The 23,772-nt window shown below is 46.4% G+C and overlaps 1 protein-coding gene across 2 annotated transcripts in view; it reads right to left on the reverse strand.

Moving 5' to 3' along the window:
• KDM7A (lysine demethylase 7A) overlaps positions 1-23,772 on the reverse strand; it is a 354,974-nt gene that overhangs the window by 18,448 nt on the left and 312,754 nt on the right. For both annotated transcript variants that reach the window (XM_069227885.1, XM_069227884.1), the window contains exon 19: positions 15,100-15,448. In XM_069227885.1, coding sequence (XP_069083986.1) covers positions 15,100-15,448 — 349 coding nt within the window. The remainder of the gene's footprint in view (positions 1-15,099; positions 15,449-23,772) is intronic.

Genomic DNA, 23,772 nt, shown 5'->3' on the forward strand with positions numbered 1-23,772 from the left:
AGGGTCTTTTCCAGCCGTCGGGACTTTAGGTTCAGGCAGTCGCGGTCAGGGGGAGCCTCGGGATTCCCTCTGCAGGCGTCGCTGTGGGGGCTCAGGGGGGACAACTTTGGTTCCTCACGGTCTCGGAGTCGCCGGAGGGTCCTCCCTGAGGTGTTGGTTCTCCACCAGTCGAGTCGGGGTCGCCGGGTGCAGTGTTGCAAGTCTCACACTTCTTGCGGGGATTTGCAGGGGTCTTTAAATCTGCTCCTCTGTAACAAAGTTGCAGTTCTTTTGGAGCAGTGCCGCTGTCCTCTGGAGTTTCTTGTCTTTCTTGAAGCAGGGCAGTCCTCTGAGGATTCAGAGGTCGCTGGTCCTTTGGAAAGCGTCGCTGGAGCAGGTTTCTTTGGAAGGCAGGAGACAGGCCGGTAAGACTGGGGCCAAAGCAGTTGGTGTCTTCTGTTCTTCTTCTGCAGGGGTTTTTCAGTTCAGCAGTCCTCTTCTTCTTGTAGTTTCAGGAATCTCAGTTCCTAGGTTCAGGGGAGCCCTTAAATACTAAATTTAAGGGCGTGTTTAGGTCTGGGGGGTTAGTAGCCAATGGCTACTAGCCCTGAGGGTGGGTACACCCTCTTTGTGCCTCCTCCCAAGGGGAGGGGGTCACAATCCTATCCCTATTGGGGGGAATCCTCCATCTGCAAGATGGAGGATTTCTAAAAGTCAGAGTCACCTCAGCTCAGGACACCTTAGGGGCTGTCCTGACTGGCCAGTGACTCCTCCTTGTTTTTCTCATTATCTCTCCTGGACTTGCCGCCAAAAGTGGGGGCTGTGTCCAGGGGGCGGGCATCTCCACTAGCTGGAGTGCCCTGGGGCATTGTAACACGAAGCTTGAGCCTTTGAGGCTCAATGCTAGGTGTTACAGTTCCTGCAGGGGGGAGGTGTGAAGCACCTCCACCCAGAGCAGGCTTTTGTTTCTGTCCCCAGAGAGCACAAAGGCTCTCACCGCATGGGGTCAGAAACTCGTCTCTCAGCAGCAGGCTGGCACAGACCAGTCAGTCCTGCACTGAACAATTGGGTAAAATACAGGGGGTATCTCTAAGATGCCCTCTGTGTGCATTTTTTTTTATAAATCCAACACTGGCATCAGTGTGGGTTTATTATTCTGAGAAGTTTGATACTAAACTTCCCAGTATTCAGTGTAGCCATTATGGAGCTGTGGAGTTCGTTTTTGACAGACTCCCAGCCCATATACTCTTATGGCTACCCTGCACTTACAATGTCTAAGGTTTTGCTTAGACACTGTAGGGGCATAGTGCTCATGCACCTATGCCCTCACCTGTGGTATAGTGCACCCTGCCTTAGGGCTGTAAGGCCTGCTAGAGGGGTGACTTACCTATGCTACAGGCAGTGTGAGGTTGGCATGGCACCCTGAGGGGAGTGCCATGTCGACATAGTCATTTTCTCCCCACCAGCACACACAAGCTGGCAAGCAGTGTGTCTGTGCTGAGTGAGGGGTCCCTAGGGTGGCATAAGACATGCTGCAGCCCTTAGAGACCTTCCCTGGCATCAGGGCCCTTGGTACCAGGGGTACCAGTTACAAGGGACTTACCTGGGTGCCAGGGTTTTGCCAATTGTGGAGACAATGGTACATTTTAGGTGAAAGAACACTGGTGCTGGGGCCTGGTTAGCAGGGTCCCAGGACACTTCTCAGTCAAGTCAGCATCAGTATCAGGCAAAATGTGGGGGGGTAACTGCAACAGGGAACCATTTCTTTACAGGTTGGGGCTACCTGGGCAGCCTGACGTGGACACAGTGGAAACATTCTATCAAGGGATCATGGCACATCAAGAAGAAACCAGGGCGGATAGCTGCAAAGCCCAGATGGCCAATATGGGGTTATTCAAGGGGCTGTAAAGACTTGTGCTGAATTCTCTCAAAGAGTGGCTGAGGTGGAGACCAGAGTGGGTACATAGGACAGTGAAGTTGCAGCACAGAGCAAGAAGACTGAGGCAGTTGAAGCACAAGTGACAGACACCCATTGGAAGCTGGAAGAATTTGAGAACAGGATGCAGTGCAATAATCTGAGGATGCTGGGGGTCCCAGAAGGGGCTGAATGGGCAGACACTCAAATTTATAATAGATTTATTTTAAACTGCCTTTCCAGAACTGGCTCAATGGAACTGGAAGTCAAGTGAGCTCACAGGTTTCCAGTTTAACAGCACATGTGACACCTACATGACACTGGCAAACCGCAAACGATCTTGACCTTCTTTGGAAACTTTTTATTAAGACAGGTTAAATGCACACATGAGGGATATTCTTTCTTTGTCCAACCAGACTTTTGTCATGCCACTGTCAAGAGACTAAGGTGCTTAAGACAATGGATACAATAATTTCAGGATAAAGGAGCTCAGGCATTCCTGCAGGCCTCGGCCAAGCTAAACGTTATGGTCTTGGATAGGGTGCATTTTTTTACCTCAGAAATCATAGCGAAAGAATTTCTGGATGGCTTGAAATCTTGGTGGTCGTATTCCAGCAAACCATAATGTGTATATAGCTTAAGGCATACTAGGGGACGGCTACGGGGTGACTTGATATGGCCAATGAACTGAAAAGGATGGGGGAAATGATGAAATAGCTCTATTGGTTATTATTTGTGTGGACAGTTTCACTTTTTCCCCTTTCCTTTGAGCTATTTGCTATGGAAGCTTTATCATCTTTTTGGTTTTTTTTGTCTTCCCTTTGTGGGTTTCTTCTTTTCTCCTTTTGTTAGATAAGGGGAGGAGTGTACACCACCATCTACAGACCTGGCTGGTCCAAATGCTGCTAGTAGCAGGATCAGGGTGGGCTGCGGGGTAGGGCTGGGGGTGGGGGGGTTGCAGAGAATCTGTTTTTTGGCATGGTAGGCAAAGGGCTGGTGGTGTGGGGATGAATGTGGGCAATGAGGTGCGGTCTCTGATTGCTTAGCATCTGGGAAAAGAAGCTGGCTACATAGAGTATGTTCAGCTCGGAGCCTCCTGAGGTTCTGGGGGTTTCTAATGGGACAATCTGGCTTTCCTAATTTTATCTGAAATGATGGGTAGTAATAACTGTATATGCACGATTAATATCTGTGGTATGAATGACAGGGCCAACAGGACGACGACTGCATTAGGCCTAATGACGATGGAACTAGATATTATATGCCTCCAAGAAACATATTCCCTGGGGTAAGAGGGCTCTTTTGTGGACCTGGGGTTTTTACTACTAGCTTGCAAATGCCAGTGCTACAGAAAAAGGGGGTAGGTGGGTTATTTTGGAGTGTCAAATGGGGGGGGGGGGGGGGGGGGGGGTAGGGAGATTTACACTATGGTCGGTGTATGGTTCTAATTTGGATGAGGCTGATGTCCTTCATTTTTTAATGTTGAATTAGCCTCTTGGCCAGCTCCTCTCGTATTTGGGGATCTCAATATACATTTAGAGATCAAAAAGGAATTGGCAAAGGCCCAAGCATATACTGGTTAGAAACCTCTAGTGTTGAGGGCACTTCAATGATTGGTCCAAGGGCACGGATTAGTAGATATTTGGGACAAACATATGGCCCCATACCCGGGGATACACTTTCTTTGATGCAACAATAAGTTGTTGAGCTTAGATATTTTTTTTTCCCACTACACTTTGTCACCAGACAATAGTCGAGAGATTTCCTAGGGCCCTCTCGGACCATAATCCGCCAGTATTGGAACTTCCTGTTATAGGCATTGTCAGACCATGCACCAATTGGCCCTTCAACAGATAATTGCTCTTTAATGCAGTGTGTGTAGCACATATGCAGGAGTGGATGGGGAATTCTTAAGGAATTAATAGGGGCGCAGACTGGGTGGTTTGGGATAGATGAAAGCCGCTATTAGTGGGGAAACATTGAGCTACTACCTATCTCAACAAAAGCAGAATCATAAGGAGTCCCCCAGGCTCTTTATGCTGCTATGTCACTGGCGGAGGAACAGCAAACAAAGCTAGCTGGGAAATTTGATAGTATGGAGATTCAGCAGCACATTGCAGTTTTGCGAGTGAGACTTTTTGGAAAGGAGATCGCTGCTAAATTTCAGAGTTATAAAGCAAAATGTTATGAGTTGGGGAAAATGTGGAACACTTACTGTCATCAAGTATTAGGCAGAAGGAGGTTGAAAGGGGAACAGAGGCGATACAGGACTTTCAAGGGCCTAAAGCAAACTCCCCACTGAAAGTGTTAAGGTCTTTAGGGTGTTTAATCAAGAGTTATATTCAGATGAGGCTACCACCTCCCATATAGAGTATGAGAACCTGCTGAAGACAATCAATGAAAACCTACTTACCCCGGAGGATCGAGACGCTCTGGAGGCATTGTTCGACTGATGAAACTGAAGAAGTGATCAGCTCATCATCTGTTGGTAAAGCTACAGGGTCTGATAATGTACCCCTACGAACTTAGGAAGACCGCCTTTCAGGAAACAAAGTAGAACCTGCTCTCAACCTTTTTAAGAGCTCATTAATGGGAGATCCCTCTCTTGGGAGGAAACACAAATTGTGGTATTCAGGAAGAAAGGGAAACCCCCTTTAAACTCAGGGTCATACAGACCAACTTCGTTAATCAACTGCAATGCTAAAATCTATGTCAAAGTATTGGCCAATCGCCTAGGCAGGGTTATTTCTTCTCTAGTATCACAACAACATGGATTTGTTCCACGTCTGGGTACAGTAGACCATGTTCAGAGGGCAATGATGCGCTTTGATATTTTCAAAGTTACTAAGACAGAAACAAGCTTGGTGTTAGATGCTGAAAAAGCATTTGATTGGTATTGTGGGTTTATCTATGGGCAGTCCGAGTGGCATGGTTTGGATCTGGCTTAATTCAGGCACTATATTAAACCTCTAATGCAAGACTTTGAAATATGGGAAATGAGTAGGAAAAAAATCCTAATAATGAGAGGTACAAGGCAAGGCGCTCCATCTTCTCTATTATTATTTGCTCTCTCCAATTACCCCTTTATTAGTCTCCTAGAAAGGAACTCTGGGATTCCACCGATGAATCAGTTTAAAAACAAGGTCCTGGCCTATGCGTAAGATATAGCAGTGACTGTTACTAACCACTCAATGGCCTTAAGGGAGACCGAGAAAGAAGCAGGGTCTTTCGGGTTATAAACTCAATGTGGTAAAAACACAGATTATATGCACAAAGGGATCTTGCCTCGAGGATTCTTGACAAGTGGAGGAAGCTGTGTATTTCGAGAAGCAGCTATCATCAGATATAGATTACCTGGTTAGTCTGAATTTAGATCCTCCTATAGGTCAGGTATTGCAGGAATTTAAGTGAATCAACTGTTTAACACTTATTTATAGTGAGGTGTAAGAGTTGAAAATGATAACCTTACCCAAGCTGCTATATCTATTCAGAGCTATCCCTTTAGATTTTAGCAAGTTTTGGTTAGCTAAATTTGAATGTGTATGTTACAGTTTTCTCTGGGAATTTAAAAAGCCCAGAATAGCCTCTAAGTTCATGGTCTTGCCTAAGGACCGCAGGCTGTCCCACATTTTACACTATGTTATTGGTCTTGTATACTTCAAAATCTGGGTATATTGATTGAGGGCAGAACTGGGAATATAAACCCGGCAGAATCCCCAAGTTATGAGTTAATATTGGGCATGAACACCAAGGGTTGGTGTAGGAAGTTGGCTCTGTATATACCATCTCAAAGGGAGAGATAGTGTGCACAGATTCCAAGGGTTCCTGTTAGAGGGTGATAGTGTCAAAATTAGATAATACTAATGCTATTTTGTGGTAGTGTGGTCGAGCAGTAGGCTTAGAGGGTAGAGTTAAGCATTTGTTGTACACAGGCAATAAATGAGGAACACACACTCAAAGACTTAACTCCAGGCCAATAGTTTCTATGTAGAAAAATATATTTTCTTAATTTATTATGGAACCACAAGATTCAAGATTTGAGGTAAGTACTTTAAATGCAAGGTACTTCACACAGGTAAGTATGGAACTTTGAATTAAAGCAGTAGTACACAAAGTATAGGTGAAATTGGCAATAAGCCATTTTAAAAGTGGACACTGTGCAAAAATCAACAGTTCCTGGGAGAGGTAAGTTTAGTTAGTTTTCTCAGGTAAGTAAAGCACTTACACAGTCAGTATCCTGGGCATAGGCAGCCCACCGTTGGGGGTTCAAGGCAATCCCAAAGTCACCGCACCAGCAGCACAGGTCCGGTCAGGTGCAGAGGTCAAAGGAGGGCCCAAAACACACAGGCGCCTATGGAGAACAGGGGTGCTACGGTTCCAGTCTGCTGGCAGGTAAGTACCTGCGTCCTCCGGGAGTAGACCGGGGGGTTTTGTAAAGCACGGGGGGAGGGGCAGGGGGACACAAACAAGCACACAAAACACACCCTCAGAGGCACAGGGGCAGCCGGGTGCAGTGTGCTAAGTAGGCGTCGGGTTTGCTATTGAAAGCAATGGAGGGACCCAGAAGTCACTTAGGCGATGCAGGCAGGGCACGGGGGGGCTTCTCGGGCCAGCTAACGACTGGGCTAGGAAGAGGACAGCTTGCTGGTCACTCCTGCACTGGAGGTTGGTTCCTCTCGGTCCTGGGGGCTGAGGGTACAGTGCTTGGTCCAGGCGTCGGGTTCCTTGTTACCAGGCAGCCACGGTCAGGGGGAGCCTCTGGATCCTCTCTGCAGGCTTGCTGTGGGGGTGCAGGGGGGGGTCGACTCAGGTTACTCACATCATCGCAGTGGCCTGCAGTGTTTGTTCTCTGGAGCTCGAGCCGGGGGCGTCGGGTGCAGAGTGAGAAGTCTCACTCTTCCGGCGGGAAGGGAGAGTTCTTTCAAAGTTGCAAAAATGTTGCAGGTTGTGAACAGTGCCGCTGTTCTCTGGAGTTTCATGGTCCTTTGGGTTCAGGGCAGTCCTCAGAGGTCACTGGCCCCTTTCGGATGTGTTGCTGTGCAGGTTCTTGGAGTATGGAGACAGGCCGGTAGGGCTGGGGCCAAGTCAGTTGTCGTCTCAGTCTCTGCGGGGCTTTCAGGTCAGCAGTCCTTCTTTGTGTAGGTTGCAGGAATCAGATTTCCTGGGTTCAGGGTCGCCCCTAAATACTACATTTAGCGGTGTGTTTAGGTCAGGGGGGCAGTAGACAATGACTACTGTCCTGGAGGGTGGCTACACCCTATTTGTGCCTCCTCCCTGAGGGGAGGGGGGCACATCCCTAATCCTATTGGGGAATCCTCCAATCTCAAGATGGATGATTTCTAAAGGAAGGCAGGAGTCACCTCAGCTCAGGGCACCTTAGGGGCTGTCCTGAATGGTGGGTGGCTCCTCCTTGTTTTCCTCATTATCTCCTCCAGCCTTGCCGCCAAAAGGGGGGCAGTGGCCGGAGGGGCGGGCATCTCCACTAGCTGGGATGCCCTGGGGTGCTGCAATAAATGGCATGAGCCTTTGAGGCTCACCGCCAGGTCTTACAGTTCCTGCAGGGGGAGGTGAGAAGCACTTCCACCCAGGACAGGCTTTGTTCCTGGCCACAGAGTGACAAAGGTACTCTCCCCATGTGGCCAAAAACTCGTCTGGTTGTGGCAGGCTGGCAGAACAGGTCAGCCTAGCACTAGGAGTTGGACTGGTATTCAGGGGACATCTCTAAGATGCCCTCTGGGTGTATTTTAAAATAAATCCCACACTAGCATCAGTGTGCATTTATTGTGCTGAGAAGTTTGATACCAAACGTCCCAGATTTCATTGTAGACATTATGGAACTGTGGAGTTCGTCTTTGACAAACTCCCAGACCATATACTCTTTATGGCTACCCTGCACTTACAATGTCTAAGGTTTTGCTTAGACACTGTAGGGGCATAGTGCTCATACACTTATGCCATCACCTGTGGTATAGTGCACCCTGTCTTAAGGCTGTAAGGCCTTCTAGACGGGTGACTTACTTATGCCACAGGCAGTGAGAGGTGGGCATGGCACACTGAGGGGAGTGCCATGTCGACTTAGTCATTTTCTCCCCACCAGCACACACAACCTGTGAGGCAGTGTGCATGTGCTTAGTGAGGGATCCCCAGGGTGGAATAAGACATGCTGCAGCCCTTCAAGACCTTCCCTGGCAACAGGGCCCTTGGTACCATGTGTACCGTTTACAAGGGACATATCTGTGTGCCAGGGCTGTGCCAATTGTGGGAACAAAAGTACAGTTTAGGGAAAGAACACTGGCGCTGGGGCCTGGTTAGCAGGGTCCAAGCACACTTTCAATCATAACTGGCATCAACAAAAGGCAAAAAGTCAGGGGGTAACCATGCCAAGGAGGCATTTCCTTACAGTTGGCGTCTGAAAAATATTGAGCCCAGCTATCATAAGAAAAAGTTGAAGGTTTTACATATGGCGTGCAAGTTCTGGCAACATGTCAGAACAGTTCGGCTCCGGAAATTCAATTATGCACCTCTGTGGGGGTCGCTGGCCTTACCTGAGCCATTTCACGATGCAGTAGGAAGACGATGGGCACGGAAGGGGGTTAAGGTGTTGGAGGATTGTGAGGAGGGGCAAATGTTCTCCCTTTAGTGATCTCCTAGAAACGTAGGATTTGAGTAGGGCATGTGTATAGCTTTGGATTGGCTAAAAAGTAGGGCCCCCTACATTTGCAGAATGGAGGTCCAAACTGCTATCAATTTACCACCTGGAGATTAACTTGTATGAATTAAAGAGGCGGCGGGCCCAGGGGAGGGGGCTCAGATATGGTCTATTACCAGATGGATGGAGAACCTGAACTAGGTATTTTCTTTGATAACTTTCACAAGGATTTCACTTTTTGTCCATCAATTGACACATGACCTCTTCCAAGCAATAATATTTTCGTTTTACTCGTGGTTTCTACTTTTAGGCTAATTTATGCTATGCACTTTATGAAGAGCTGTGAATGTATTGATGCTTGGGTGGGGATTGACCCAGTGTTTAATATTCTGCACCACTGCCCAGGTAAATATTTTGAATCATTTGAGGCCTTTATTTGCACATGTCTTTTGCCATTTGCACTATTGTGATGCTGTATATTATGCACTTCAAGATTTCTTGCTGTAATGAAGTTTGAAAGGGTAGATTTCTATATATTTGGAAAATTCCCTCATGAATTTAGGATTGTATTGCTTGCTAATCATTATTCATGTATTGCATTTGGTCTCTGTCCGTCTCACCTGTTTTTAAATGCAAATAAATGAAAATGTCACTTACCCAGTGTACATCTGTTCGTGGCATCAGTCGCTGTAGATTCGCATGTTTTGCAATAGCTCGCCATCTGGTGTTGGGCCGGAGTGTTACAAGTTGTTTTTCTTCGAAGAAGTCTTTCGAGTCACGGGACCGAGTGACTCCTCCTTTTGTGTCCATTGCGCATGGGCGTCGACTCTATCCTCGATTGTTTTTCCCCGCAGAGGGTGAGGTAGGAGTTGTATTGTAGTAATAGTGCCCATGCAATGGAGTGACTAAGTATGTACCTATATAAGGTTGAAATGATATATATATACAAATAGTTGAAGGTAACTTCCGAACTGCTACAGGCTCCCGGGGAGGCGGGTGGGCACATGCGAATCTACAGCGACTGATGCCACGAACAGATGTACACTGGGTAAGTGACATTTTCAGTTCGATGGCATCTCTCGCTGTAGATACGCATGTTTTGCATAGACTAGTAAGCAGTTATCTCCCCAAAAGCGGTGGCTCAGCCTGTAGGAGTGGAAGTAGTCTGAAACAATGTTCTTAATACGGCTTGCCCTACTGTGGCTTGTTGTGCGGATAACACGTCTACACAGTAGTGCTTGGTGAATGTGTGAGGCGTAGACCATGTGGCTGCCTTACATATTTCTTGCATTGGGATGTTTCCTAGAAAGGCCATGGTAGCACCTTTCTTTCTGGTTGAGTGTGCCCTTGGTGTAATGGGCAGCTGTCGTTTAGCTTTAAGGTAGCAGATTTGGATGCATTTAACTATCCATCTGGCTATACCTTGTTTTGATATTGGGTTTCCTGCATGAGGTTTTTGGAATGCAATAAATAGTTGTTTAGTCTTTCTGATGTTTTTAGTTCTGTCAATGTAATACATTAATGCTCTTTTGACATCTAATGTATGTAGTGCCCTCTCAGCTACGGAATCTGGCTGTGGGAAGAACACTGGAAGTTCCACTGTTTGATTTAGATGGAACGGTGAAATAACCTTTGGTAAAAATTTAGGATTAGTCCTCAGGACGACCTTATTCTTGTGTAGTTGTATAAAAGGTTCTTGTATTGTAAACGCCTGAATCTCGCTTACTCTTCTTAGGGAAGTAATGGCGATGAGGAATGCAACCTTCCAGGTTAGGAACTGTATTTCGCAGGAGTGCATGGGTTCGAAAGGTGGACCCATAAGTCTAGTTAGGACAACATTTAGGTTCCATGAAGGAACAGGTGGTGTTCTTGGTGGAATAATTCTTTTAAGGCCCTCCATGAATGCTTTAATGACTGGTATCCTATAAAGGGAAGTTGAATAGGTAGTCTGCAGGTATGCAGATATTGCTGCAAGGTGTATTTTAATGGAAGAGAAAGCTAGGTTAGATTTTTGTAAGTGAAGCAAGTAACCCACTACATCTTTTGGAGTTGCGTGTAATGGTTGGATTTGATTAATATGGCAGTAGCAAACAAACCTCTTCCATTTACTTGCATAGCAGTGCCTGGTGGATGGCCTTCTGGCTTGCTTTATGACTTCCATACACTCTTGTGTAAGTTGTAAGTGTCCGAATTCTAGGATTTCAGGAGCCAGATTGCTAGATTCAGCGATGCTGGATCTGGGTGCCTGATCTGTTGGTTGTGTTGAGTTAACAGATCCGGTCTGTTGGGCAGTTTGATGTGTGGTACTACTGATAGGTCTAGCAGCGTTGTGTACCAGGGTTGCCTTGCCCAAGTTGGTGCTATTAATATGAGTTTGAGTTTGTTTTGACTGAGTTTGTTTACCAGATAAGGAAGGAGAGGGAGAGGAGGAAAAGCGTAGGCAAATATCCCTGACCAGTTCATCCATAGGGCATTGCCCTGGGACTGCCTGTGTGGGTATCTGGATGCGAAGTTTTGGCATTTTGCGTTCTCTTTTGTCGCAAACAAGTCTATCTGAGGTGTTCCCCAGATCTTGAAGTAAGTGTTCAGAGTTTGGGGGTGAATTTCCTATTCGTGGACCTGTTGGTGATAGAGAGAGATTGTCTGTGAGTTGATTCTGAATCCCTGGGATAAACTGTGCTATTAGGCGAATTTGGTTGTGAATTGCCCAATGCCATATCTTTTGTGCCAACCGGCTCAACTGTGTTGAGTGTGTCCCCCCTTGCTTGTTTAGACAATACATTGTTGTCATGTTGTCTGTTTTGACGAGAATGTATTTGTGAACTATTATTGGTTGGAAAGCCTTTAGTGCTTGAAAAACTGCTAGCAGTTCTAGGTGATTTATATGCAGTTTTGTTTGATGTACGTTCCATTGTCCTTGTATGCTGTGTTGATCGAGGTGTGCTCCCCACCCTGTCATGGAAGCATCTGTTATTACGTATTGTGGCACTGGGTCTTGGAAAGGCCGCCCTTTGTTTAAATTTATATTGTCCCACCATAGAAGCGAGAGGTAAGTTTGGCGGTCTATTAACACCAGATCTAGAAGGTGACCCTGTGCTTGTGACCATTGTGATGCTAGGCACTGTTGTAAGGGCCTCATGTGCAGTCTTGCGTTTGGGACAATGGCTATGCATGAAGACATCATGCCTAGGAGTTGTAATATCTTTGCTTGTATCTTTTGTGTTGGATACATGCGTTGTATGATGTTGTTGAAGTTTTGAATTCTTTGTGGACTTGGAGTGGCTACTCCTTTTGTTGTGTTTATTATGGCTCCTAGGTACTGTTGTACTTTGCACGGCAGGATGTTGGATTTTGCGAAGTTGACGGTGAACCCCAGTCTGTAGAGGGTTTGTATGATTTGATTTGTGTGGTGTGAGCACTTTGATAACGAATGGGTCTTGATTAGCCAGTCGTCTAGATTCGGGAATACATGTATTTGCTGCCTTCTGATGTGTGCAGCGACTACTGCTAGACATTTTGTAAAGACTCTTGGTGCTGTTGTTAAACCGAAAGGCAATACTTTGAATTGGTAATGTATTCCTTTGAATACAAACCTTAGGTATTTCCTGTGCGATGGATGTATTGGTATATGGAAATACGCGTCTTTGAGGTCTAAGGTTGTCATGTAGTCGTGTAGTTTGAGCAATGGTAGCACTTCTTGTAGTGTGACCATGTGAAAGTGGTCTGATTTGATGTATGTGTTTACTATCCTGAGGTCTAGGATTGGTCTTAGCGTTTTGTCCTTCTTTGGTATTAAGAAGTACAGTGAATAAACTCCTGTGTTTATTTGTGTGTTTGGTACTAATTCGATTGCATTCTTTTGCAATAGTGCTTGAACTTCTGTCTCCAGGAGCTCGGAATGATGTTGTGATAAATTTTGTGCTCTTGGTGGTATGTTTGGAGGGAATTGTAGAAATTCTATGCAATAACCATGTTGGATAATTGCTAGAACCCAAGTGTCTGTAGTGATTTCCTGCCATGCTTTGTAATAATGACCTATTCTTCCCCCCACTGGTGTTGTGTGGAGGGGATGAGTGACATGTGAGTCACTGCTTAGTTGCAGGGGTTTTGGGGCTTTGAAATTTTCCCCTATTCCTAGGGAATTGCCCTCCTCTGTATTGGCCCCGAAAGCCTCCCCTGTACTGTCCCTGGTAACTGGACGGTGTTGCCTGTGAGGTGCTGGCTTGTGTGGCCTGACCCCGAAACCCCCCTCTAAAGGGTGTCTTGCGGAAGGTGCCGTAGTTTCCTCTGCTCTGCGGGGAGTAGAGTGCGCCCATTGCTTTAGCAGTGTCCGTGTCCTTTTTAAGTTTTTCTATCGCTGTGTCCACTTCTGGACCGAACAGTTCTTTTTCATTGAAAGGCATATTGAGAACTGCCTGCTGTATCTCTGGTTTAAACCCAGACGTTCGTAGCCATGCATGCCTTCTGATGGTCACGGATGTATTAATTGTCCTTGCAGCTGTGTCTGCTGCGTCCATGGAGGAGCGTATCTGGTTGTTTGAAATGTTTTGACCTTCCTCAACCACTTGCTTTGCCCTTTTTTGTAGGTCTTTGGGTAGATGTTCAATGAGGTGTTGCATCTCATCCCAATGGGCTCTGTCATAGCGCGCAAGTAGTGCTTGAGAGTTGGCGATGCGCCACTGGTTTGCAGCTTGTGCTGCGACTCTTTCCAGCTGCATCGAACTTGCGGCTTTCTTTATCCGGGGGTGGTGCATCCCCAGATGTGTGGGAGTTGGCCCTTTTCCTAGCTGCTCCTACAACGACGGAATCTGGTGGCAGCTGTGCAGTGATGAAAACAGGGTCTGTAGGGGGCGCCTTATACTTTTTTTCCACTCTTGGTGTGATTGCCCTACTTTTGACCGGCTCCTTAAAAATTTCTTTTGCGTGCCGGAGCATACCAGGGAGCATAGGCAGGCTTTGGTAGGAGCTGTGGGTGGAGGAGAGGGTGTTGAATAAAAAGTCATCCTCGACCTGTTCTGAGTGGAGGCTTACATTGTGAAATTGTGCTGCTCTAGCCACCACTTGAGAATACGCAGTGCTGTCTTCTGGTGGAGATGGCTTTGTAGGGTATGCCTCCGGGCTGTTATCTGACACTGGGGCGTCGTATAAGTCCCATGCGTCCTGATCCTGGTCACCCTGGCTCATGGTGGTGTGAGCTGGGGAATGTGATGGAGTTTGTGCTGGTGAGACGTGAATTACAGGTGGAGGAGAGGGTGGTGGAGTAACCTTTTTCACCACCTTTGTTTGTGGTGTTTGTTCAGTTTGGAACTCCAGTCTTCTCTTTCTTCTAATAGGGGGAAGGGTGCTTATTTTCCCTGTTCCCTCCTGTATGAAGATACGCTTTTGCGTATGGTCTACATCGGTAGATTGCAGCTCTTCCTCGAACCTATGCTTTCGCATTTGGGAGGTTAGTGAATGCTCCTCTGTATAAGAGCCTGAAACTGGGTCGGTTGCAGGTTGTTTTGGCGCCGAAACCCTGGCTGCATCTTTTTTCGGCTCCGAGCTGACTTTTCTTTTTTTCGGGGCCGAAACCTCTCAGCGTCGATCTTCGTCGGTGCCGCTGTCTCGGCGTCGAGCCGTGTCTACACCGCTATCTCGGTGTCGATGCTTGTCTCCAGCACTTTCTCGGTCCCGAGAAGGCTGCGTACCGGTGTCTCGACCGGAGTCGGACTGTCTCGGCACTGTTTGGGCCTTTTTCGGTGCCGACGGTCGGTCACCGAATTTATGGGTCGAGCCATGGCCTGGTGGCAGTGGCGTCCCCTGGGCCTTGTCAATCTTCTTATGTGTTGTTTTCGACGTCTTACTCACGGTTTGTGGGTCATCGAATTCCTCGGAGTCCGATTCGTGGATCGAGAAGGTACCTTCCTCTTCTTGTTCCTCGAACTCTCGGTGGGCTGTCGGCGCGGACGCCATTTGAAGTCTTCTGGCTCGACGGTCTCGGAGTGTTTTTCGGGACCGGAACGCACGACAGGCCTCGCAGGTGTCTTCACTGTGCTCAGGTGACAGGCACAGGTTACAGACCAAGTGTTGGTCTGTATAGGGGTACTTGTTGTGGCATTTGGGACAGAAACGGAACGGGGTCCGTTCCATCGGTGTTCTTCAGCACGCGGTCGGGCCGACCAGGCCCCGACGGGGGATCGAAAAACTACCCCGAAGGGCACCGGAGCTCTTCGATCTTCGATGCGGTGTTGAATCTAACTACGCCGATCCCGAACGCAACAATACCGACGAAAATCTTCCGAATTTAGCTATCTTTCCGTTCCGAAACTCGGAGCGACAGGAACACGTGTGAACCCGATGGCGGGAAAAAAACAATCGAGGATAGAGTCGACGCCCATGCGCAATGGACACAAAAGGAGGAGTCACTCGGTCCCGTGACTCGAAAGACTTCTTCGAAGAAAAACAACTTGTAACACTCCGGCCCAACACCAGATGGCGAGCTATTGCAAAACATGCATATCTACAGCGACAGATGCCATCGAACAATTAATTTCAAAAAAAGAAATAGAACCAGTACCTTTTGTTGCTTGGTTGCTGATGGGCGGAGGGTTTGATGCAGGTCTCTTGGTTGGGTGGAGAGGCACTGTCAAGGAGGACTCGCTGTAGGACCTATCAGGACTGAGACTTCCTTCACTCAGTCGGTCACCGCCACTACTCTCAATGGAGTCTTGCGTGCATTCACTGTTGCTGATACGATCACTGAGCCGGCAATCATCTGTACTCTCCATCGAGTCCTGAGTGCATTCACTGTTGTGCGGGCTACAGCCATCCCAGCTCTCGCTCTCAGCATCACTTCCAGTTTGTCGTGCATGTCGTGTTCTCTCAGTACAGTTTCCATATGTGGATTTCTTGTCAATACCTGCATCCTGTAAAGGCAACATGAAAAAGGTTACAGACGTTGTGGAATATTCAACTTTGTGTACACTATCATTTTCACCATTAGGTTTCTGTATTTTTGAATGCCCGTAGTCATGATGAAAAGCCAATTTTTTTTAATCGGAAGCAGGATAATCAATTGTAAACATTCAAGATGGCAAGAGTATAGTTTATTAAATGGTTACCAGAGTTTTTGGAGAGAGTCTCTTGCAGAATTTTATTTTTTTTAAATCAAAAAATACTTGTCCCCAGGACCATTACCTGTCAAACACCCAGAGAGGGAGAAAACACCCTTAAATTGACTTTGATCACTGTGGAGAGGGGTATAATTCCTTCTGATCAATGAAGAATACTCACATCTATGCAATTAATCTAGATCACAAAATAAAATAAGTTACTTACCTGTGACTGCAGTTCTCCAGTATTGGAATTTTTCACATGGAGTTGTGGTGTGGTGCGTCTTGCTGTATGGTTGCTTGGTAGGCAGTGGTATAGTTTGGTGGGGAGACCATAACAGGGCAGGGATTCGGTCAAGATTGTTGAAAGGGTCAGCTCGATACTCCTACCATGGGTTTTACCCTTTGAAGGGTTCGACATGGTTAGACTAGGGGTCGTTGGGATAACAGGGACTCCTTGATCCGAATAAGTGTTGTCGGAGTGAGAGGATGGCTGTGATGATTTAGGAGCTGGAGATGTGTAATGCAGAGTTGGTTGGTGGTAGTGTGCATGGACAAGAAGGTGGTAGTGCTAGTGTGTGCATACCCCCTCTCCCCACACCCTCCCCAACAACATTGTTTAAACTACTGATTTCCTGAAGTTGCCTGCTAAAGTTCAACCCATCGCTATATTCACATACTCTAAGTCAGGCACTGAAGGTAGTTGGTTTCTCTTGACATCAAAGTCTTGATGGCCAGCACCAAAGCTCCCTGCAATAACATGTTCCTGAAGCTGGCACAAGAACATCTGAACTCTAGAGCGAAAAAAAATAATCTGAGGTGGAGTCTTTATTCTGGTGCATTGTGGGCTTAGGATGGAGTCACAAGAGTTGTATGACTTGAAGCATCTTCAAAGAACAAGCATTGACAAAGTCAACAGGGCTCGCATATGCGAGAGCTACTGGCTTTTGCCAATGGCTTTTAACTAAGTTGTAAACAAAATGTCTCAGACAGCACATGCGCTGTCTATGCAAGACCTAAAAAATAAGAAAAAAATAATAAGATGAAGAAATAACACTGTAAACAAATATGGAAGACGTGCCACCAAACAGTGTTAATCACTGTGGGGGATTCACTTTTAGCTAAACTGCATACTTTTTCCCCCCAGTCGGCGGGCTTTGAACTCCCTTGAAACACCCCTTTTGGTGGACGTTGCCTCAGTGGCAGCCATCCATTCTGTGAACCTGCTTCTGCAGACAGTTAAGCAGCAACGGCAGCTGGTGGTGGCTTCCCACCGAAGGTGCATGGGAGTAGGGAAACAATACAATACAGTTTTGCACACAAAAATGCTTCTCAGACTCCTGCAGCAAAATAAATGACATTTAGAGAACAAAACGGCTATGTGAGTTGCACTGCATGAAAACATGCAGCTAGGCATCCATCCATTCTTTCATACCATGCAGCTCCTTCACAGTCTATTCAGCTCAGCAAGCACTCACCAGCAGCAGCAGCTGCTGCTGCTGCTGCTTTTATCAAACCCCACAGGCAAAGCAAATTAGTTGTTCCCTGCTTTTCAAACTGTTTTCACTTCACCCAGCCTGCCACATGACTTGCACAATCAATCAGGGGAGGGGCAAGGGGTGTGCAAGAGAGAGAACATAGATGAGCGGATGGGAAGAAGAAACAGACATAAGGGCAGGGAGATGGGATGGGGGACAGATCAGATTAAACTGGGGCAGGGAAAAGAAGCAATATGAACAGGGGCACAGGAGTGCCTGAAAAAGCAAGAACTCGTATTGAGTGCTTGAAAAAGAAAGAAAAAAAAAAAGAAGAGGAAAAGATTACATACTAAGTAGACATTGTTCGTGGAATGAAGTGCTGGAGAGCTGCAGATTCACATGATATGCACAGCTCTTGCGACATCTAGTGTTGGGCTTGGATTGTTACAAGTTGTTTTTCTTTGAAGAAGTATTTTCGGAGTCACAGGATCGAGCGGCGACTCCTCTCGGTTTCAGTGCACATGGGCATCGACTACATTGTTAGATTGTTTTCCCGGAAAGGATGAAAGAAGGAGTGATAGAGCATAGGAATACAAAGAGACATCCACGCAAATGTAAACGTATATACATATGCACAAATGTAAAACAAACTACAGGCTTCCAGGGAGGAGGGAGGGTGCATGTGAATCTGCAGCACTACATGCCACGAACAGATGTACACTGGGTAAGTGACATTTTCCATTCAATGGCATGTGTAGGTGCAGATACACATGCTATACATAGACTAGAAAGCAGTTAGTCGGCCCAACAAGCGGTGGCTAGCCTGTAGGAGTTGAAGTTGTGTGAAATAATGTCCTTAAGACAGCCTGGCCTAGAGTGGCTTCTTGTTGTGAGAAAACATCAAACAGTAGTGTTTTGTAAATGTATGTTGACCATGTGGCTGCTTTACATATCTCAACCATTGGTATGTTCCCTAAAAATGCCATTGATGCACCCTTCTTTCTTGTTGAATGTGCTTTAGGAGTGATCAGAAGGTGTCTTTTTGCTTTTATGTAGCAAGTTTGCATGCATCTAACAATACATCTTGCTAACCCTTGTTTTGATATAGGATTGCCTTTATGTGGTTCTTGGAAAGCAACAAAAAGTTGTTTTGTTTTGCTAAAATCTTTAGTTCTACCTATATAGTACATAAGAGCTCTTGAGATCTAGGGTATGAAGAGCTCTTTCTGCCACAGAGTCTGGCTGTGAAAAGAAGACTTGCAATTCCACTGTTTGGTTGATGTGAAAAGGAGATACTACTTTTGGTAGACATTTTGAATTTGTTCTAAGTACAAATTTATGTTTGTGTACTTGGAAAAAAGGTTCCTCAAGAGTGAACGCTTGTATCGCTCACTAACTCTTATTAAAGAGGTAATAGCTACAAGGAAGGTGACTTTCCATGTTAGAAATTGTATTTGACAAGAGCGCATGGGCTCAAAATATAGTCCCATGAGTCTGGGAAGTACTATATTTAAATTCCACGATGGAACAGGTGGTGTTGTAGGTGGCTATAATGAGTCTTAATCCTTCCATGAAAGCTTTAATCACAGGAACTCTAAATAGAGAAGTGTACTGAATATTCTGTAAGTATGCAGATATTGCAGTTAGGTATATTTTGATGGATGAAAAAGCCAAATTTTATTTCTGTAAATGAAGTAAATAGAATACAATATGTTGTATAGATGCTGTAAGTGGATCAATGTTTTTAGATTGGCAATAGAAAACAAATCTTTTCCACTTGTTTGCTCAGCATAGTCTAGTAGTAGGTTTACATGCTTGTTTAATTACTTCCATACATTCTGGTGGAAGCTTTAGATAACCAAATTCTATGACTTCAGGAGCCAAATCGCTACATTGAGTGCATTGGGGTTTGGATGCCTGATTTGACCTTTGTTTGGTGTTAACAGATCTGGTCTGTTTGGGAGTTTGAAATGTGGTACTACAGACAGATCTAGAAGTGTTGTGTACGAATGCTGGCGTGCCCATGCTGGTGCTACGAGTATCATGGTGAGTGGCGTTTGACATAGTTTGCTGACCAGAAAAGGAAGGAGAGGGGGAGGGGGAAAAGCATAAGCAAATATCCCTGAGCAATTGATCCATAGAGCATTGCCCTTGGATAGGGGATGTGGGTGTCTGGATGCGAAGTTTTGGCATTTTGCGTTTTCGCTTGTTGCAAATAGATCTATGTCTGGTGTTCCCTACTTTTGAAAGTACTTTTGAAGTACTTGGGAGTGAATCTCCCATTTGTGTGTTTGTTGGTGATTTCTGATTAGGAGATCTGCCAGCTGATTGTCTATCCCTGGAATATATTGTGCTAGTAGATTAATTTGATTGTGAATTGCCCATTTCCAAATTGTTTGGGCTAGAAGGACAGTTGAGATGAATGTGTCCTTCCCTGTTTGTTGAGGTAATATATGGTTGTCATGTTGTCTGTTTTTATGAGAACATTCTTCTGTTTGAGAAGCAGTTGAAACGCTTTTAGGGGAAAAAACAACAGCTAATAATTCCCCAACCGATCATTGATGCGACTGTTATGATTATGGTCTGAGGCACAGGGTCTTGAAATGACCACCCCTTCATTAGATTGCTGCAATTCCACCCTTGAAGGGACATATGCGTTTGGCGGTCTATCAACACTAGATCTTGAAGGTGACTATTGTTGTGAGAAGCACTGTTGCAAGGGCCTCATGTTTAGTCTTGCATGTGGGACTACAGCGATGCAAGATGCCATCATTCATAGAATCTTCATGATAAATCTCAGTGTATTGTTGATTTGGCTGTATGAGTGGTATGAGATTTTGGAAAGCTTGTATCCTTTGCATTTTTGGATAAGCTAGGGCTTGTTGAGTATTTAGGATAGCACCATGGTAAAGTTGTACCTGTGCTAGTTGAAGGTGTAACTTTTGGTAATTTAGAGTGAACCCTAGGGTGTTCAAGGTTTCTATCACATAATGAGTGTGTTGTTGGCATTGTGTAAAATTGCTTGATTTTATTAGCCAATCGCCTAGCTATGGAAAGACATGGATGTGTTATCTCCTTAAGTAGGCTGCTACTACTGCTAGACACTGAACACTCTTGGAGCTGTTATGCCAAATGGCAACACCTTGAACTGGTAGTGTTTTCCTGATGTGACAAACCTGCGGTATTTGTTGTGAGCTGGATGGATGGGTATGTGGAAATACGCATCTTTGAGGTCTAAAGCAGTCATGTAATCTTGTTTTTGTAGTATTGGAATAACATCTTGCAGAGTTACCATGTGAAAATGTTCTGACAGTATATATAGACTGAGGGGCCTGAGGTCCAAGATGGGCCTGAGGGTGCTGTCTTTTTTGGTAATGAAGAAGTATAGTGAGTATACTCCTGTTCCTTGTTACGAATGTGGAACCAATTCTATTTCTTGTTTTAATAGTAGAGATTGCACCTCTTGTTGTAACAGAACGGTATGTTCTGGGGACAACTTGTGATATTGTGGTGGAATGTTTGGAGGGGTGGAAATTAATTCCAGGCAATAGCCATTGCGGATAATTGATAATACCCAATTCTCTGTGGTGATATTTTGCCAATGAGAGTGGAATTCCTGTAGTCTTCCCACCACAGATGTGTGGAGTGGAAGGGAGGGAAGGAAGTCACTGTTTAGGTTGTGGTCTGCTTAGAGGTTTGGAATTTACCTCTGTTCCTGAAATAGTGTCCTCTATAGGATCCTCTAAACCCACCTCTGATATTGGGTTTGTTGTCTCTGCTTTGTTTGGGAGGTGGAAGCATCTGAGAATTGTGGCGTAAAACTGCCTCTAAACTGTGTTCTGTGAAAGGAGCCTCTATATGGGGTGGTGTATAAAGCGCCCATTGCTTTTGCAATATCCGAGTCCTTCCTCAGTTTCTCAATAGTAATGTCTACTTCTGGGCCAAAGAGGTGCTTCTTGTCAAAAGGAATATTAAGTACTGCCTGTTGAATTTCTGGTTTAAAACCAGAGGAGCACAGCCATGCATGTCTTCTAATTGTGATGGCAGTATTTACACTCCTTACAGCTGTATCAGCAGCATCGAGGGCAGATCTTATTTGATTATTGCTTATAGCGTGTCCCTCTTCTACCACTTGTTGTGCTCTTTTTTGACGCTCCTTTGGGAGATACTGTCTAAGATCTTGCATTTCGTCCCAACGGGCAAAGTCATACCTGGCTAGAAGTGCCTGAGAATTTGTAATTCTCCACTGATTTGCTGCTTGTGTGGCAACTCTTTTCCCAGCTGCATCAAATTTTCTCCTCTCCTTATCAGGATGTGGTGCGTCCCTTGATGACTATCTGTTTGCCCTTTTCCTTGCCACACTGACTACTACTGAGTCTGGAGGGACCTGATGAGTGATGTAATCTGGCTTAGTAGGGGCAAGCTTATACTTATCATTTCTAGGGGTGATGATTCTAACTTGACAGTTTCATTAAAAATTTGGTCTGTATGTTTAACCATTCCTGATAACATTGGGAGACACTGGTATCTGGAATGAGTAGAAGACAGTGTATTAAATACAAATTATTCTTCTAATGGCTCAGAATGCATGGCTACTCCATGATAAGCTGCTGTCCTAGATACTACTTCGGTGTATGCAGTGGTATCTTCTGGACGAGAAGGTTTAGATGGATAAATGTCTGGATCATTGTCCGGGATGGGATCAGGGACATAGAGGTCCCATGGGTCTGCTGTATCTCCATGTGTGTAAGGAAATGCCTCCTTGGCATGGTTACCCCCTGACTTTTTGCCTTTGCTGATGCTAAGTTTTGGTTTGAAAGTGTGCTGAGGCCTGCTAACCAGGCCCCAGCACCAGTGTTCTTTCCCTAACCTGTACATTTGTTTCTACAATTGGCAAACCCTGGTAACTGGTACCCCTGGTACCAAGGGCCCTGATGCCAGGGAAGGTCTCTAAGGGCTGCAGCATATCTTATGCCACCCTGGGGACCCCTCACTCAGCACAGACACACTGCTTGCCAGCTTGTGTGTGCTGGTGAGAACAAAACGAGTAAGTCGACATGGCACTCCCCTCAGGGTGCCATGCCAACCTCACACTGCCTATGCAGTATAGATAAGTCACCCCTCTAGCAGGCCTTACAGCCCTAAGGCAGGGTGCACTATGCCATAGGTGAGGGCATAAGTGCATGAGCACTATGCCCCTACAGTGTCTAAGCAAAACCTTAGACATTGTAAATGCAGGGTAGCCATAAGAGTATATGGTCTGGGAGTCTGTCAAACACGAACTACACCGCACCATAATGGCTACACTGAAAACTGTGAAGTTTGGTATCAAACTTCTCAGCACAATAAATGCACACTGATGCCAGTGTACATTTTATTGTGAAATACACCCCAGAGGGCACCTTAGAGGTGCCCACGGAAACCTTAACCGACTACCCGTGTAGGATGACTAGTTTTAGCAGCCTGCCACACACCAGACATGTTGCTGGCCACATGGGGAGAGTGCCTTTGTCACTCTGTGGCTAGTAACAAAGCCTGTACTGGGTGGAGGTGCTTCACACCTCCCCCTGCAGGAACTGTAACACCTGGCACCTGTAACACCTGTAACACCTGGCGGTGAGCCTCAAAGGCTCACCCCCTTTGTTACAGTACCCCAGGGCACTCCAGCTAGTGGAGAAATGAGAAAAACAAGGAGGAGTCACTGGCCAGTCAGGACAGCCCCTAAGGTGTCCTGAGCTGAGGTGACTCTGACTTTTAGAAATCCTCCATCTTGCAGATGGAGGATTCCCCAATAGGATTAGGGATGTGCCCCCCTCCCCTCAGGGAGGAGGCACAAAGAGGGTGTAGCCACCCTCAGGGCTAGTAGCCATTGGCTACTAACCCCCCAGACCTAAACACACCCCTAAATTCAGTATTTAGGGGATCCCCAGAACCAAGGAACTCCGATTCCTGCAACCTAAGAAGAAGAGGACTGCTAAGCTGAAAACCCCTGCAGAGAAGACGGAGACACCAACTGCTTTGGCCCCAGCTCTACCGGCCTGTCTCCCCACTTCTAAAGACACTGCTCCAGCGACGCTTTCCCCAGGGACCAGCGACCTCTGAAGCCTCAGAGGACTGCCCTGCATCTAGACGGACCAAGAACTCCTGAGGACAGCGGCTCTGTTCACCAAAGACTGCAACTTTGCAACAAAGAAGCAACTTTGAAACAACTCGTGTTTCCCGCCGGAAGCGTGAGACTTGTCACTCTGCACCCGACGCCCCCGGCTCGACTTGTGGAGAACAAACACTTCAGGGAGGACTCCCTGGCGACTGCGAGACCGTGAGTAGCCAGAGTTGCCCCCCCGACCCCCCACAGCGACACCTGCAGAGGGAATCCCGAGGCTCCCCCTGACCGCGACTGCCTGCTTCTAAGAACCCGACGCATGGTAGGGACACTGCACCCGCAGCCCCCAGGACCTGAAGGATCAGACCTCTAGTGCAGGAGCGACCCCCAGGTGGCCCTCTCCCTTGCTCAGGTGGTGGCTACCCCAAGGAGCCCCCCCCTTGCCTGCCTGCATCGCCGAAGAGACCCCTTGGTCTCCCATTGCTTTCTATTGAAAACCTGACGCTTGTTTGCACACTGCACCTGGCCGCCCCTGTGCCGCTGAGGGTGTACTTTCT

This window comes from Pleurodeles waltl, chromosome 4_1 (assembly GCF_031143425.1).
Source record: "Pleurodeles waltl isolate 20211129_DDA chromosome 4_1, aPleWal1.hap1.20221129, whole genome shotgun sequence".
NCBI classification, from domain to species: domain Eukaryota; kingdom Metazoa; phylum Chordata; class Amphibia; order Caudata; family Salamandridae; genus Pleurodeles; species Pleurodeles waltl.